Source organism: Gorilla gorilla, chromosome 10 (genome assembly GCF_029281585.2).
Source record: "Gorilla gorilla gorilla isolate KB3781 chromosome 10, NHGRI_mGorGor1-v2.1_pri, whole genome shotgun sequence".
NCBI lineage: Eukaryota > Metazoa > Chordata > Mammalia > Primates > Hominidae > Gorilla > Gorilla gorilla.
Genome location: NC_073234.2, coordinates 116,381,433 through 116,399,491, shown reverse-complemented (window position 1 = coordinate 116,399,491; position 18,059 = coordinate 116,381,433). Strand labels below are relative to the sequence as shown.

Here is an 18,059-nt window from a genome sequence, read left to right as displayed (position 1 = left end):
CAGCAACCTAAATGAACCCAGAAGCAGATTTTCCCCAGAGCCTCCAGATAAAAGCCCAGGGTGACCAACACCTTGATTGCAACCTTGGGAAACCCTGAACAGACAAACCAGTTGAGCCTCCTCTCCCTGGACCTCTGACTTACAGAATTGTGAGCTAATATATTTGTGCTGTCTTATGCTGTTAAATTTGTCACAATGCGTTATGACAGCAATAGGAAATGAATACACCTCTTAAAACACCCTCGGTCTGATCCTCTCCTCAAGACCTGGCAACAGCTAGCCAGGCTCCCACTGTTAAGGCTGCCATTCCACATGCTGTTCTCACCTCCAAGTTAGGTGGCTCTGGGAACAAGAGTCTATCTCTCTGCGGCAGGATAATGAGTGAGTGCTCTCCTAGTCTGCTCTTCCACAAACACATTCCTGTCTCCAAACTTTGCCACACTCAGACTTCACTTAGGGCTCCCTTCAATCATGCAAGACAGAAGCACATAGTGCAAAAGCCACTAGGCTGGAAAGCATAAGACTCAAGTTGGACTCTTGATTCTGTGGTCATACATCAGTGTGGCCTGGGACAAGCCCTTTATCCTCACCTAACCTTAGTGCTCTCATCTCTAAAATGATGATCAGCCAGATATTCTTTAGATACTACAGGTTGTTGGTGATTTGGGTGATAATATCTTGATTATGTCACTTATGTGATTAATTCAAACTTGAATTAATGATAACCTTTAGTATACAATGTTAGATAACCTTTAGTATACAATGATGGACTTTGGAGTCAGCTGGAAGCTGATGATTCACATTCCAGTTTTATAGACCTTGCTGGGCAAGTAATTAAACCTCTATGAGCCAACAGAATCCATAGAACAAGGCAACGGTAAGGATTAAACATGATCATGGATATCAAGTGCTTACACAATGCCTTGGATGCACAAAGGGCTCGACTGAGTGATAGTTTCTAGGACGAAGAAAATTATGGTGACAATAATGATGAACTTCTAGATAGACTGCTCTTTTCCCAATAAAAGTTCAAAATCTGTGAATCTCCCTAGTAGATTGATGTCTGTGTTCCCACCTAATAAACATCCCTAAATAGTTAACCCTGAAATTTACTTAGCTATGTTAAAGTCTGGAAACCAACCAACCAGAAAGCACCCCATTTGTCTCTTCAGTATAGGAGTGGACTTTAGTATAGACTTTACTTAATGAAGCCTCCACCAATAGGGAATAGAAAAGAGAAAACATTGGCTTAATGATTTAGCATTGATTTTGGTTGGGTATGTTGTCACTTTGCTCCATTTTTGCTATTTACTGAGCAAAAGCCCTCTTACACACTACACAGGCAAATCAATAAAGGGAAAATGGATCAGACACTTGGGCATTTCTGGCCCTAACTTGTCAAGTTAATATCTGGACTACAAGGTGAGTTATTTTTATAGAAAGTTGTTCTGATGGCAAGCTCAGGTTTCCTTCATGCTGATTCATGATAGGTGAGATTCCGGGTACCTGGGAAGAGCTGACAATACAGTGTAAGCAAATGGGTACAGACTTGCCAGCTCTGCGATGGCTTCCCAAGTTTGGTCTTGGGAAGGTTCTATTTGATCTCTTTGACCCTCAGTTCCCTCAGCTCTAAAGGGGAGATAATCCTACCCAACTTAGGAGAGGTGATGATTAAGGAAAAGGCCACATATGTGCAAAGGATCTTGCTCCCAACATGCTAACCTGTCAGGAGACCTTTATAAACTGCCTACAATGTACAGAGTGCCAACCTGCATGCTGTGGGCATAGCCTGAGGAAGTAGAAGAAAGGTCATTTCCCTTGAGCCACTAATAACCCAGGAGGGAATGTACACTGATGATAACCTAATCAGACTGAATTAAATGAAGCAGGCCTACTTTGAAGACACCTACTTTTCCCCAGTAAAGAATATTATAATAATAGCATCATGTTTCTAACAGATTACATTATCAGCGATGATATGCCTAGAGGGAACCTACAGATGAGCTTTCTTTTCTTTTCTTTTTTCTTTTCTTTTCCCTTCCTTCCTCCCTCCCTCCCTTCCTTCCTTCCCTCCCTCCTTTTCTTTCTTTCAGTAGCACACAGCTCTACATTATAGTAAATGACACCCTCTTGGAATGATAATAGACAGCAGGAGGCATGGATTTGTTTTTCACTTTCTTAGAGCCAAGTCTCCGGATTTACAAGCCTCTACCTGGATAGGATTTAGAGATCTTAGAAAGCTAATGTTATTCTTTTAGGTCACAGGGGTACTATTTGGAGCATAGCCTAAATACCTTATAGAAGACTCCAAAGGCTTTGGAACATTTACATGTATTAGTTTTTTAAAACGAGGATGAAAATACACAAGCCATTTTGTCCTTTTGCCTGTATGCTCATCTGATAAGTTGTGACTGCATTGAATGTATAATGCAATACAGTCCAGCATTCACACTGTCAAGCCTCACCCAGGATCAAGTCAGGCAGAATGCATATGGGGGGTGGAGGGAAGGAGTAGTAATGAGACTCCACCTACAAGCCACCCATAATAATCAGATTTGTTATTTTGTAATCATACCTTCCACAGACTATATTTGCAATATTTTGTGAAGGCAAAAAGAAAGGGCAGCCGAAAGATGATAAATTCCTCCTTTTTATTGGATAGGCAATTTATGATGGCTATAAGCCTGTCCAAAGATAAGAAAGAAAGCAGCATTTAATAGACCAAGTACATGGATAAAAAGAGCATTAACTCCAAAAATCCATGTCTGAAATACATGAGTATGCTTTATGAGAGTCAAGTGATTTTTTAAAATAAAGATATTATGAAGAAGTGCTTTATTTCTCTGCCTGCTCAGAAACCTTAGAGATATTAATTCATTTATTCTTAGGGAATAGGTTTCAGAGATGCTTTCATGGATTAATAAAATTCAATATCACTTAAATAAATGAAACTCCAAGCTAACTTAAATATCAATATTTCATACGACAGGAATTTTAGGATATTGGAGGTCAGTGTTTCATTATTGATGTACTACTAGATGGCAAGTTGTATATGTGGCCTTCAATTTAGAATATCAGAGCTGGCTACAACGACAAAGACACTCTCCATCATCTAAATCAGTCTGTTCTGAAGTGAAATGAAGAGTTAAGGTAGATGCAACATTTTCTGACAACATGGATTTTAAATGTACACCATACACTGGGCTTTAGAAAGTCACACATCCCAGTGATATCAAAGACTTAATTCTATGTGGTATGCAATGAAGCCTATTTTGAGAGGCCATTCTGAATCAACTACCTTCGTTGGGATTTCTTTTTCCTTTAGCTTGGCCCAGAGTCTTCCAGTACCTTCCAATGCCTAAATTCTTCTGTAGTTGTGATGTGTGCGCTAGAAGTAGCATCAATGTTTCCAGCCCAAAGACTAGTGTTTTGTAAGCCATTCCTTCAGCTTTAGACAGAACGATTTCTTGGCCGGGCGTGGTGGCTCATGCCTGTAATCCCAGCACTTTGGGAGGCCGAGGCGGGAGGATCACGAGGTCAAGAGATCGAGACCATCCTGGGTAACACAGTGAAACCCTGCCTCTACTAAAAATACAAAAAAAAAAAAAAAAAACAGTTAGCTGGGCGTGGTGGCGGGCACCTGTAGTCCCAGCTACTCGGGAGGCTGAGGCAGGAGAATGGCGTGAACCCGGGAGGCGGAGCTTGCAGTGAGCCGAGATCGCGCCTCTGCACTCCAGCCTGGGTGACGCAGCGAGACTCCATCTCAAAAAAAATAAATAAAAGAAAGAAGAGTTTATTTCTCAAGCTCTTATTCACTCAAAGCCTCTCCTCTGCACACACGGAGAACATGTGATGGGTCACAAGGTCATAGTCTCCTCTGCCTTCCTCCTCTTGGCCCCTGTTTTAAATCCTGTCCCCTCTTTCTCCTTCCTCTACATGAAACTTATCAAAGTAGCAGTGAACCCTCATTGCCTCTGATTCATCCAGCCCTCATCCTTCCTCCACTGGCTGTAATTTGGTTTCCATTATCCTCCACTCTATAGTGATGGTTCTCAACATGTGGTCCAGGATCAGTAACATCAGCACAGGTATCACTTAGGATCTTGATGGAAGTGCAAATTATCGAGCCCCACCTCAGACCTACCAAATCAGACACACTGGGGATGCGCCCAGTGATCCGTGTTTTTAAAAGCCCTCCAGATGATCCTGACACATGTTTGAGAACCATCACTCCATGGAGACTGCTGTCACAGAGATTACTGAAACTTCTAAATATCCAAAATTGATTCTCATCTCTGATTGATCATCAGAAGCTGAAGCACAGCCCTCCTTGTGGAATCTCATTCTTGGTGCCTTTGACACCACCCTCTCTTCATTCTCCTTCTACTTCTCTAATTGTTCTTTTTCATTCTCCTCAGGTCTCCCCCATCCCATTAATGCACATTTTCAAAGGAACTGCCACAGGCGCTCTTCTCTTCACCCTTTACATCTCCTCCTGGGAAATTCCATACACTCTCCTCGCTAAGGTCATGCTGACTCCCACACTGGATTCTCTAGCATTACCACCCTCCTCAGCTGCTTTGCCATCAGTTCCAAAGGCCTTTAAGACACCAACACCTAAGAAATCTACTGTTGAGTTATAATACAGAATCAATTTTAAAAAGTCAACTTCCTCACCACACCTGTATCTCCTCTCGATTTCCAGTCTTCTTTTACCTCCAACAATATTTTCCCTAGCCCTTCCTCATTCTCCTCAACTCTGAATTTCCAAATAGCTGCTAAGTGCTAAGCCCTTTTGCCTATATTTCAGAATATTTCTCACATGCTTTGCCTTTTTGCTCTGTAGATTATTTTTTTATCCATCCAGGGGGCAGAACTCCAATCAAAGAGTGAAAGCTAAAGAGATAGAGATTATAGCTTATTTTAAGGAAGAACTTTGTAACAGTCACAGCTGCCCACAGATGGGCCAGGGAGTTTACTACCTCCAGAGATGTTCAAACATAGACTGGCTGACCAGAAAGCAGAAGTTTAAGTATCTGATGAATGGTTGGACTTGATGGCATTTAATATCCCATAAAACCTTGAGATTCTATAGTTCCTTTTATCACTGTTTTCTTTTAAGCCCTTATTGTCCATCCCACCCCCATTGTTTGAGCAAATGTTTTCATCCCAAGGCTGTGTCTGAAACTTTAGGCAGACCTGGTTTTTCTATGCTTCTTTTCTTCGTGATCTCCTTTCTCCCTACTCCAATCCTCATACACACATGTGGAGATTCATTTGTTCATTCACTCCATCTACTATGTGCTTGGTGCTGGAAATACAGAATTGAATGAGTCATCCTTGCCTTCAAATACCACCCAGGTAGAGAGCTAGACACCTACATCATAGATTACAGCACAGGGTGATGGGGCCATAGGATTCTAATGGAAAAGCAGAAAAGAGATCATTTGACCTGGGCAAAAGGCAAAAATGTGGACTGAGTTTTGAGGACTGAGTAGACCTCACCTTGGGGAACAATAAAGGAAAGGATCTTCCAGAAGGACCACTATACGCAAAAGCATATAAACCCACGTGAGCATAACGTATGTTTGGAAACGATGAGCTCAATATGGACGGAGCAAAGAGTGGTGGGAGGGAAGCGATGGGCGAGGACAGTTTATAAAGGGCTGTAATTAAGCTAATGCTTTTAACCTTATTATGATCACTCTATGGTAGCCACCAAGTGACAATAATCAGATTTGCTACTCCAGAGATGAATAGAAGAGAGTTTGGAAGGGGTCAGAAAGGAGGCAGGAAGATAAACTGATGTTTAGGCAAGAGGTGATGGGAGCTCAGCCTAAGTCAATGGCAGTGGGAATGAAAAGTAATATACAGACTTTTAGAAATATTCATCTGCACCTGCAGAATTTGAGAGACTGACTAGATGAGCAAGCAAAACATCCAAAATGACCCTTAGGTTTTTTTAATTTACATTTTTAGAGATGGGGCCTCACTATGTTGCCCAAGCTAGGCTTGAACGCCTTGACTCAAGTGATCCCACTGCCTCAGACTCCCAAGTATCTGGGACTACAGGTGTGTGCCACCACACCTGGACCCTTAGGTTTTAAATTAGGTGACTGTGTGGGAAGTAGAGCCAATGCCTGTATAGAGAATATAAATGGAGAAAATGACTACTTGGCAGATAAACTCAGAACAGTTAGTGGACTAGTTGCTAGAGGATAGAAGAAAGGAGAGACTTACAGATGGATAACAAATTCAGAAGCACAACAGAAAGAATAGAAGGATACCCTTCTGCAAAGACATAATTATTACATGTAATTATTATTACATGTATTTATTATTACATGTAATAAGTATTAATAGATACTATTTGTGCACATCAGCTACATACTAGGCACTAAACCTCACATAAACCATACAGGGGAGACGTTAATATCATTTTATAAATGTGAAAAACTCAGGCTCAGAGAAGTGAAGTAACCTGCCCAAAGTCATCCAGTGCCAACATAGGTTTTATGATCCCAATGTGCTCTGTTCCACTCATACTGACTTTGCTGACTTGGCAAGTCTGAACAAGAATAAGACTTCTCCCAACCCTACATTCTTTTTAGAATCTAGAATACTGAAACAGTATCATGTACAAACTTGATATTTCTACTTCGCCCTCAAAGTTGGGAGAAACCTCTCTTCACCTTGCTGTGTTTCCTTCAGGTTTTCTTTGATATTGGTTTTTGTTTTCCCGTCCCATAGTCAGTCAAATCCATATTTTAATGAGAAGATGGAGCTTGGCCTATCATACAGACCAATGGTTTCCAAAACATCGTCCCATGACCAGCAGCATTAGCTGCAGCTGGGAATCCATTAGAAGTGAAAATTCCCCATCCCCACTGCAGATCTACTGAACAAGACACTCTGGGGTTGAGGCCTAGAAATCTGTGCCTTTAACAAGGTGATTCTGATGCTGGCTGGAGTTTGAGAACTATTAATATAGGCTAAACTGTTATATCAGGATTGTACAGATGATTACAATGTGACAAGGTAGCAATCTAAATCATGGTGAATCCAAATGTCATGTCAACTGCTTAATGAAAGAACTGCCAATAAGCTTGCTCACAGGCAATTTTTGAGAAACGACATTTTCACTTCTTTGGAGGTCAGTTCTCACACTGTACTTCACTGAGCAAACATGCATTTGAGTAAACCCACCATAATGTACCAACTACTCTTTTATTTATCACTCAACATAGCATATAAACAGAGGGAACCTGAATTCTAAATTTCATAGAGTTGAACTAACTAGGATTTTCAGAGAAATTTACTAGTTTCCCAGTCTAACCATCAGCTCAGCTCAGCTCAGGGTGAATGAAAACATAAGATCAATTAAGATTTTGAAATTAGATTCTCCAATGATCACAACAGAATCAAATTAGAGGACATCATCATTGATGCATTCCCCTTCTCCCTAGCTCCTCAAAAAACAACAAGGAAAAACAAGCTTTCGGAGGATACAAAGTATAGTAAACGCAATCTTCATCTGGTGGAGTTTTTTTCTTTTTTTTGGCAGAAAAGAGGGTAGGAAGGGCACCTGAGTGAGGCTATACATCTGCATATATTAACAAAATATTACTAACATAGGAGGATCCCACTCATGAAGTCAAGTAGCCAGCAGCTAAGGATGACTATCTGCACTTCAAGCTTTCCAACTACATATAGTGGAGGGAGGAATTTTTGTAGGAAAAAATAGCATTGGCCAGGCGTGGTGGCTCACCCTGTAATCTCAGCACTTTGGGAGGCTGAGGTGGGCGGATCGCCTGAGGTCAGGAGTTCGAGACTAGCCTGGCCAACACGGTGAAACCCTCTCTCTACTAAAAATACAGAAATTAGCTGGGCGTGGTGGCAGATGCCTGTGATCCCAGCTACTCAAGAGGCTGAGGCAGGAGAATCGCTTGAACCCAGGAGGCGGAGGTTGCAGTTAGCGGAGATGGTGCCACTGCACTCCAGCCTGGGTGACAGAGCAAGACTCTGTCTCAGAAAAAAAAAAAAAAAAGAAAGAAAGAAAAAGAAAAAAGAAAAAGAAAGGGAAGGGAAGGGAAGGGAGAACATCTAGGCCAAAGATATTGGGATTTTTGATAATTTATCTAATAGAATGGGCTAAAAAGAGGGGGCGAGGGATGAAAGCCTGCACGTTGGGTACAGTATACGTTGCTCAGGTGATGGGTGCACCAAAATCTCAGAAATCACCACTAAATAACTTATCCATGTAACCAAAATCCACCTGTTTCCCCAAAACTATTGAAATTAAAAAAAAAAAAAAAGAATGGGCTAAAAAGCAATAGCCCCAGCACACTTGCAGATGAATGGCATCCCCCCAAGTGGGAAGAAGTCACTGGCAAGACGCGGAGAGGGACGTTTTCATCTTTTTTTCTCCTCAGGCTAATCAGACACAGCTGATTTTAAAATGTGCATGGCAGCCAACTTTCCCATGTGACACAGGCTCATCTTCCCCAGCTTATAGCTCCTTGTTATTGTTGGAGCACACGGGCCAACAGAAAGACAAACACTGTCAGGACAGAGCGTGCTACTAACCTGCTCATGAACTTGTAACGGCGGGGCAGGTAATAGATTTTTCTCCTGGAAGAACAGCAAAAATGAAGCCAGTCGAGAAGAAAACCCATCGTCAGTTACAGTTTGAACTAGCAAGGAAGGAAAGGAGATTGAAGATAGAAGCCTGTAAGAGGTGAAGAAGAAAAAACTAAAAAGAGATTAACAGTGAGAAATACAGTGGGAACACAGGGCATGCGTTTTTGAGTCATGAAATCTTATGAAACAGTTTCCATTGATATTTCTTCCTCTACCCATTACCATAATTTTTTTTTAATGGTTGCTCCTTGCCTACAAAGCATGTGCACTATGATAATTTGGAGTGACTGGTATTTGCACAGCTTCAGCTGAGGTCAGCTTTTTTCCCCAGGAAAATGCAAAGATGGATCAGAGGGCAACATACATAATTTAGTGGGCACGCTATTATATTAACTAATATTTATATAGTACTTTAAGTTTACACAGGACACTTCTCTCATGGTATAGACAGGAGTAATATAAATATAAATAAATATATATATATGTATTTCACAACCAGTATGGGAAGGACACTCACTTGTCAGCATCAACACCCAGCTGTACATAACCACACTGGGGCACACTGGCTAACCACTGGCCCTGGCTTTAGGTGAATTAAATAAGTAAAATCAAGGAATTCTGGAAACTATACAAAAATTGGACTTATTCTGTCAGATTGCTATATATCTATCTTTTAAAAATGTTAAAAATGAAGATTATTGGTGTAGTTTGAATGGAGAATACATGTATTAGACTCTTTATTAAAATGCAACCTCACTTTCCATATTTCAGGCTTCAACCGAAACTGAATGGAATAATAATGAAACAGGTGCTTTTTATGTATATCCTGAACTGTTACTGAACTCTCTGACTTCTGTAAATGGTAAGTTTATATACCACCAATTTTTTGGCGTATTTGTGAAAGCTTTAAAACACAGGCAAAACTATAGAGACAATAAAAAGATCAGTGGTTGCCAGAGGTACAGGTCAGGGGAGAAGGAAGGTGGTGAAACACAGGAGACTTTTAGGGCAGTGCAGCTATTTTGTATGATCCTGCAATGGTGGATACATGATATGCCTTTGTCAAAACCCACAGAACCACACACACATAGAGTCAACCCTAGAGTAAACTATGGACTTTAGTTAATAATAATTTATCAATATTGGTCCACCAACTTTAACAAATATATCATGCTAATGCAAAATGTTAATAATAAAGAAACTGTAGGCTGAGGGAGAAGGGGTATATTGGAACACTAGTATCTTCTCAATTTTCTATAAACCTAAAAATTTCTCTAAAAAGTAAGGTCTATTAGTTATAAAAAATATCCATGGACATATAGGTATTTAAGAAGCAGGTTTTACTGTAATTTCTCATAAGAAATCTATTCCTATATTTCCTTTTAAACATTATAGGGATAAAAATCCATAGAGACTAAACTTGGGATTCAGAAGTACAGAAAATTATGAATCTACAGAAAATTATGAATACAGGTAAGATTCTTTGCACATTTAAATTCAGCTAAAATGATGTTTGTACATTTTGTTGAAATGATGTAGTAGGAGAATTCCTCCTTTGGAAATGCATGTATCTCCTTAGACTAGAGTTATTTGTCTGAAACTGTGGACACAATAATAGCAAAAGTTTTTAATCCATCAGGTTACAACAAGTGAAGCCATGCTTAGTAGGTAAACCTACATCAATATTAATGAGGTCAATTAGTGTCACACATTAACAATATTTTCTTCTAAAATTGCCCTGCAGGAATTCCTATATCTAAAAAGAAGATAATTGTTCATGTTCATTTTCATTTCATTGCTTGGTTCACATTCTCTCAATGCTGCATTAAAAAAGTATTAATGCTGCTTGGAGGCAGCACATTTCTGCTATGTAGTAGGCATGCAGAAGTGTTATTCATGATGTGGCCAGGCCCTTCAGATATAAAATCCTTTGCAGGTAGTAACAGAATTGGCTTTGCATTAACATTGCTCAAGTTTCTATCATCTCCCTGGGTTCTTTGTTACAGAAGTGTGTTCTGGCAGAAGGTTTTATGAGATTTATTTATACTGGAGAGGGGTGTATAAATTTCTATCTAGACATATTTTGTAGGGTTTTCTTTCTTTCTCTTTTGGTTCTTAGGTATAATATGGTATTAATCCACATTAGACACTTATTATATCATTGATAAATATTTGGCTTTAACTATTATAGTATAAAAATTTTCAGTGTAATCTAAATTGACATTCCTTATCTCTCCCTAGTGGATATATATATGTATTCCTTTTTTTAATCCTTGGGTTCTCAGATTTTCTTTTTAACAGTTAAATACAAAAATAAATCATAAGATCAGAACTATATTTATTATCCATTTTGAGAATTTTGCCTCCAGGAAAACAGATGCTAGAAATCGCAGCCTCTATTTTGACCTGGTATTAGGACATACAGGCCAATGAACAAAGAAGGTAAGATGCACCAGGGAGATACATTACAAGCCTGTGAATGGAAATTGCCTTTCTCTAAATGAGTCCCTAACCCTTCTCTCTGTCTCTATAAATGTTCTTTGTCTCCACAACTTTCCACAGCTCATTAAGAGACAGACTGTAGAGTTGGTACCAATTTGCCTCATTTCTGTCACCTAATGTGGTCTTACTGGCAAATTGCAAACCAAAAGTACATTATTCTTTGAGTCCCCTCAGAACTGTCCTTGGGACTACATCCATCCATCTTTTTAGCAGATTCCATTACAAAAGACCCACATATCTTGGCATTTCTAATTTCAGGTTTAATATTTTATTTCTATATAGCAAATGCAGATCACTTTTCCATAATCCACAGGGAAAATAAAAATATTCATTGTGAAATGAAGGTAAATTAATCCTTTTAAATAACTAAAGAATACAAAGTATTTTCTATTCCCCTTGGAATAAATATCAATATTCGTGTTTGCAAAGTATTTATGACTTTTTAAAATGAAAAAAAAAGTGTTTTTTTGTGTGTTTTTTTTTAAAAAAGAAGATCACACTGTCATGAAATTTCTTGCACTTGTATCTACAGAAATACATTTTAATGTTTTTCTGGAAGGGACTAGTCAGTAAAGAACATGAAAACATGCCCCTGTGCAACTGCTGCCTGTGGTCTGGCTGTTCAAAGCAGCAGTACACAGGACTTCTAAAAACGGCACTTTGGAAATAAAAATGCCACTTGGAAAATGCTTCTTTATTACAGGCGCTGGAAATATCTACCTGCTAAGAACTAAATTAGCCAGAATTTTTCACAAAAAGCCATGAAATCATTATTGGCCATGAAGGCTTATTTGCATATCTTAAACATTTGAAAGATTCCCTCCTCTAATGGCCTTCCCATCTGCATTTCAGTTTTATTTGTTCTGAGAGAGGAGAACATTAGATTTACAGTGAAGCAGCAGAGAGAGTGGAATAAAATACATTTCCACCTACCTGAAAGGCATTCTTACATTCATTTGTTCTGCATATCTTCCAAGGACTTCCCATGGGGCATGCAACTTCACAAAGATAATGTCACTATTTATTAGAGAGGACTGAAACAGAAAAAAGAAACTAAATTGAAAAGTATATTCAAGGCTCCCACAGTTTAAGTTGAATTGGAACTTAGAACGCATGGACCTGGACAGAGTTTATGATTTGGGGCATTCCTCACCAATAGGCCAGACCCTTACAAGTGCAAGTATTCATTTAACAAACATCCCACTGTGTGTGTGGCACTCATGTCAGCTGGAGACCCAGCTGTAAACAAGGGAGGTATGAATAACATTTACATTCTACAAAAATGTTAAAGAAGATAGGCAAAAACAAGTTGAAAAGCAAGGATAGGCCAGGCGTGGTGGCTCATGCCTTTAATCCCAGCAGTTTGGGAGGCTGAGGCGGATCACCTGAGGTCAGGAGTTCGAGACCAGACTGGACAACATGGTGAAACCCCGTCTCTACTAAAAATACAAACATTAGCTAGGCATGGTGGCAGGTGGCTGTAACGCCAGGTACTGGGGAGGCTGAGGCGGGAGAATCGTTTGAACCCGAAAGGTGGAGGTTGCAGTGAGCTGAGATCACGCCACTGCACTCTAATCTGGGCAACAAGAGGGAGACTCTGTCGAAAGAAAGAAGGAAGGAAGGAAGGAAGGAGAGAGAGGGAGGGAGGGAGGAAGGGAGGGAGGGAAGACTCAGATAATATTAAGTGTTCTGAAGATAAAGTAATGACAGAAACAGTTATGGGAGGGGGCTACATACTCATCTGGACAAGGGGTCAAGGAAAGTCTCCTCTGTGGAAGTGACATGTGAGCTGAGACCTAAGGAGGAGAAGGCACCAGCTGGGGAAAGAGCATGGGATGAGCGCTCTGGGTGCAAAGGCCCTGAGCTGGGAAGCTTCCTGGTATGTTGAGGGAGAGAAAGGAGAGCAAAGGGCTAAGGCGTACTAAGGAGGGAAGAGTGGCATCAGAAGAGGCTGAGAAAGTGAGCAGAAGACAGGACGTGCAGCGGACTTTATTCTAGGAACACTGGGAAACCACTTTGATTTAGGTTGTCAAAGGTCACTGCGGCTGTTTCATAGAGAATAAATGATGAGGGAGAAGAAGGAATGTTCTCAGTCATCCAGGCAAAAGCAAAAGTTGGTGGTGGTGGAGATGAAGGGAGCCAAAAGATGTGAGATTGCAGTCTGGATGGGTGACTGGCAAAGCTTTTTGAAAGAGCTGTGTTCTTTGGACAAAGACCTTTGCCTCCTTCAGGGCTTTTTATCAACCCAGAACATAGGGAAGTAAAATTAGGACTTCACACCCCAGTAACCATCCAACAGATTTTGGTCTATGCCTCTGGACAAAAGGACATGAAAAACCAATTAGGAGATTTCTCTTTGGAAGTCACTTTCCACAAGGAGGGATCAGTTGTAGAAGGAAAGTGAGAAAATATGAGCCAAGCTAGTTTAAATTAGTAAAGTGGCCAATTACTTATCCCCGTCTTTCTCATATAGGATTGATATGGACTGCATGGCATTTAAGTTTTTATAGTTTAGGAATGTTGACAGATATGTTAGGACTTTGTGCTTTGTGGCTAGACTTTCCTTATACTAGTATTGTATAACAATCCTTTGTTGTTTCTTCTTCTTGTTTTTGCACAACTGACAAAAATAGAAGCTCAACTTTTTCCTCTAGCTGGGGTAAATTTGCACTCTGGGAAATTGTTTTCAAATTGCAGATGGATGTAAAGCTGTAATTCATTTATCATACTTTAATTCAGAGTCTTTTTGACCTGAATTATAAACATTCAAGGGTTATAAATACTCTACACAAATCAACTCATCAAGATATTATGAAAATCAAAATGGCATCAACTGCAGTGTTCTCAGAGACTGGTGTGACGCTGAATTTCCTAAGGGTAGGAAGGCCAGGGCCCATCAGTAGTGGGAGGCACTCTCTAATATTGGTCTAAAAAGTCTAACTTTCTGGCAGTTCAGGCTGAAATGAGGTTTTATCTTCTGGCTTGGGACAAGTAGTGCCCTGAGTATAACCCTCCTGAGAACAAGGAATATTTCTGTTATTCATAGTTGGATCTTTTGGGCCTAGCACAGTGCTTGGCATGGAGGGACCACACACGCAATATTTGTCTAATCCATGAACATGATTAGTGAAATGTGGGCCGTTAGACCTGGCCCAGGTGGATACTGTGATTCCTGTGAAGCAGGAAGTGACTGTCAATGAAGTGACTCTTAGAGTGAACACTGCAGGTTACTGCAAATGAGGTGCCTGTCCAGGGAGTGGAAAAACCAGTAACAACTGAAAATTTGATGGCCAATGCTTTGTCTCTTTGTAAACACTGTTTTCTTCTGTTGAGTAACCTATTACGGTCAGTCCTCCCGGCACAGCTGCTTAGATCAGAGCTAAGTAGTTAGGGGTATGTGAATGAGCTCACAGGCTGTGATGCCCATAGAGAACATACAGAAACATCACACACACACAGTCAGTCCTGCCCCATTTCACGCCTGTGGATGCAATGATGCCTTGGGGATCTGAAATGGTCTCACAGCTTTTCAGCTGAGCATTTGTTGGACTTCAGAAAAGATTGCTGCTTGCTTTTCAATACATAGTACAGTTTTCCAAGTTATAAAGCAGAAGAAAGACTGTATTTCCTAAAAATAGTTCTTTTTCTTTATATGAAGATATACTTCAGATCTGGGAAGGCTTTGTGGCTTCCTAAGTTGGAAATTTTAATCATGATAATGGGATTTCTTTAAATTCACTTAGCTTTCCTATAAAGTTCTATATTCACTCATCTTCCTATGAGAGAAAGAGTAAAATTGCGCAACACAGAAGACACTATATGGAAATGTGATAGAGTCACTGAATTAAACAAACGATTTAGAGCAGAATATAGTGCTTAGAGTATACTCTCTCCATAGATTTACTGTAATTGTTAGGTCTTACAGAAAATAAACAATCTAGTGGGAAAATAATCATTTGAAGACTTTTCATAAATGTATGTAAACATTAAAAATATATTAAAATATTCCACTCAGAGAACAATATAAATACCACATTTCTATATGGAGAAAAGCTAAGTTCATTATCTGAACACATACTGAATCAACTAAAATTCTGATGTGGGATCTCAACCATTTTATGCATAAAAGGATAGCTGTTTTGATTTATTCAGCCAGATAAAAATCACTTATTATTTAAATAATAACAATATTATTTATTTATTATTTATTTTTCATGTTTTGCAATTGTCAAAGCACATTCACATGTTACCCCATCTTATTCCCATATGAACCTTGTGAGAGTGGTTTTCCTTCAGTTTCTTAGAGGAGGAGAAAGAGAGGTGACAAGTGGCTCACCCACAGCCAAACTGAATGTTTACCCCAGACAGAGCTGATTCCATACCCTCACCTTTTAACTTCCTTTTGAATTATACCTGATAACTTCTGAAGTTTAAATAAATCCATGGCTTTGCAAATGCATTTAAGATGCATAGACTGAATTGTTGCTTTATCAGTTTATACAAATTCATCTTAAAAGAATTTCATATTTTAGAAAACAAAGCAACAAAAATAAAGAGGCTTTCCTTCGTAAAGCAAAATTAAGTTACTAATGAACTGAGATTTTATTTGGGGCTATTAAAGGTTTTTTGATTATCTTGAGAAAAAATATTACCTGAATTCTCTTGAATGGCGATGAATATCTATGAGTCCTCTGTGTGTGTGTGTGTGTGTGTGTGTGTGTCCTCTTTACATACTTAAGGGAAAATATAGTGTATGGGGCTTATTATTTATATTTAGTTTTTCAAGGAAGAACTGAGAAGGCATTACCTACTGCTTGTTACTGAATGCCTTCTGAACTTCAGCCCTGAGAAATAAATGAGAAACAGATGATTGCTAATTATATGGCCCATAAATCATTCTTTTCTCTACTGCCAAATGATTACACCGCTGTTTCTAGATAGGTCTTTCCTTATTATTAAGTATTCCTTGCCACATAAATCCAAGTGCACAAGAGCCAAAGTGAAAAGAAATGAAAATGATTTTTATGAAACATAGAGTTGTTTCATTAATATACTGCAATACAAATTCCTGGGAATAAAACCTTGGGGAGAGAAAAATTACCACTTAGAGAAGTTTGGGAAAATATTCTTAGAAAAATGACTGAGAAAATTAACGAGTATCATGGGAAATTACCTGGAGTAAAAAGAGATAAGATTCACACACAAAATTTTTTTTTTCTTTTGCTCAGCAAGAACATACTGAAAACCTTCTATTTAATAAATTTTGGTCCATGCCTTGGTATGTAACAGTCACGGTCATTGCAACAGTAAGGCAGGAGAAATGCCATGCCACTATCTAATCCAAGCAGTCCACCTCTCAAAGGAGTGTGTATGCATATATATATATATATATATATATATATATATATATATATATATGTGTGTGTGTGTGTGTGTGTGTGTGGTGTGTATATATACATGTGTGTATATATGTGTGTGTGTATATATATATATATACATGTGTATATATATGTGTGTGTGTATATATATATATACGTGTGTGTGTATATATATAGTATAAACACACACATCTCATGATTCCTGTTGCCATTTATTGAGAAGAGGAAATAGAGACAGACCAGGTTTGGGCATGGGGGATGGGGGTACAGAGGTAGATCATAAACTCAGTTTTGGAAAAGTTAAGTTTGACAGGCCCAGGAGAAGATGTCTTGTGGGTAGTTAGACAAATGAGTCTGGAGCTCAGGGTAGAAGTCTGGACCAGAGATACAAAGTAAGTGTGTCCAGGATAAACATGATATTTAAAGGGCTGGTAGAGGCCACTATGGGAGTATAGGTACAATGCCATGTGGGCATCTGTGCCTCCGAGGTTAGCAATTCGGACTGTGAGGTTGGACTTCACATATTTATATTCATTTATCTACCTCTTACCAGCCCTGTGATCTTGAACAAGCTATTTAACTTCTCTGTGCCACAGTTTGTTCAAACGTAAAATAGGAAATGATAGCAATACATATCTTATTGAATTGTATTAAATGGCATAATGCCGTTAAGGTGCTCATAGTAAATCTAAAAATATGCTTGTTATTATCTCCAAGAGGGGCCACATCATATTGGTGGTGTGGTGAAAAGAACACAGCACTCCTACTCACTCAAATTATAACCTGAGAAGGTAATAAATAAGAAACCAGTATTTTGGAAGGATTTATCAGTCTTTGATTACAAGCCCCAACCACCAGAAATCCTGAGATCCAAGCACCCAATTCCTGTCTTTTGTCCCTCAGTATCTTCAGGGTTTCCTGCAGGTTCGTCTATGACATTCATTCAATAACACCCAAAAATGTTCATTAAGTGGCTACTCTGTGTCAGGGGCTCTTCCAGGTGATGGATATACCACAGTAGATAGGATTTACAATCTAGAGTGGGAGACAGACATCAGACAACAAATAAGCATGATTTAAAATTATGAAAAGTATTTAAAAAGGAAAAGAATATAGTTCTGTGGGAGAAAAGAACTGGAGGCACCTGATTAAGATTTGCTGGTTGATCTGTGATTAGGTGACATTTAACCTGAAATCTGAAAGATGAGATGGTGTTAGGCATAGGAAGAGTCAAGTGAGAAGCATTCCAAGCAGAAGAAACAGCAAGAACAAAGGCCCAGAGATTGTTCCGGGAACTAAAAGGCTGGGGTGATTGAACATTGTAAAGTGTGAGGTGGAGAGAGTTACCTAAGATAGGATTAGAGAAGAGGGCTGGGAATGACCATGCCAGGCCAGGTACAATGTGGTAAGAAGTTTGGATTTATTTTCCAAGGCCAATAGGAAGCCACTAATGAGTTACAGGCAAGGATCACTTGTTTCCAAAAGTGTGTGCTGCATGTTTTGCAGAGAATGGTCCACAGGAAGCATAGGAGTGGGAAG

At 39.4% G+C, this 18,059-nt stretch overlaps 1 protein-coding gene and 1 long non-coding RNA gene across 7 annotated transcripts in view; one reads left to right on the top strand and one right to left on the bottom strand.

The window, feature by feature from the left end:
• ANO4 (anoctamin 4) overlaps positions 1-18,059 on the bottom strand; it is a 417,441-nt gene that overhangs the window by 151,033 nt on the left and 248,349 nt on the right. For 4 of the 6 annotated variants that reach the window (XM_055358773.1, XM_055358771.1, XM_055358775.1 and 1 more), the window contains 2 exons: positions 12,076-12,176; positions 8,587-8,631 (listed from right to left, as the gene is read on the bottom strand). In XM_055358773.1, coding sequence (XP_055214748.1) covers positions 8,587-8,631; positions 12,076-12,176 — 146 coding nt within the window. Of the gene's footprint in view, positions 1-8,586; positions 8,694-12,075; positions 12,177-18,059 lie in introns of those variants that run through there. The other 2 variants (XM_055358777.1, XM_055358774.1) reach the window with 2 other exon arrangements.
• The window catches only part of LOC109029254 (uncharacterized), a 33,269-nt gene continuing 15,455 nt past the window's right edge, over positions 246-18,059 (top strand). Inside the window, exons 1-3 of the long non-coding RNA XR_002008330.2 lie at positions 246-381; positions 9,412-9,502; positions 10,036-10,113. This is a non-coding gene — a long non-coding RNA (uncharacterized lncRNA). The remainder of the gene's footprint in view (positions 382-9,411; positions 9,503-10,035; positions 10,114-18,059) is intronic.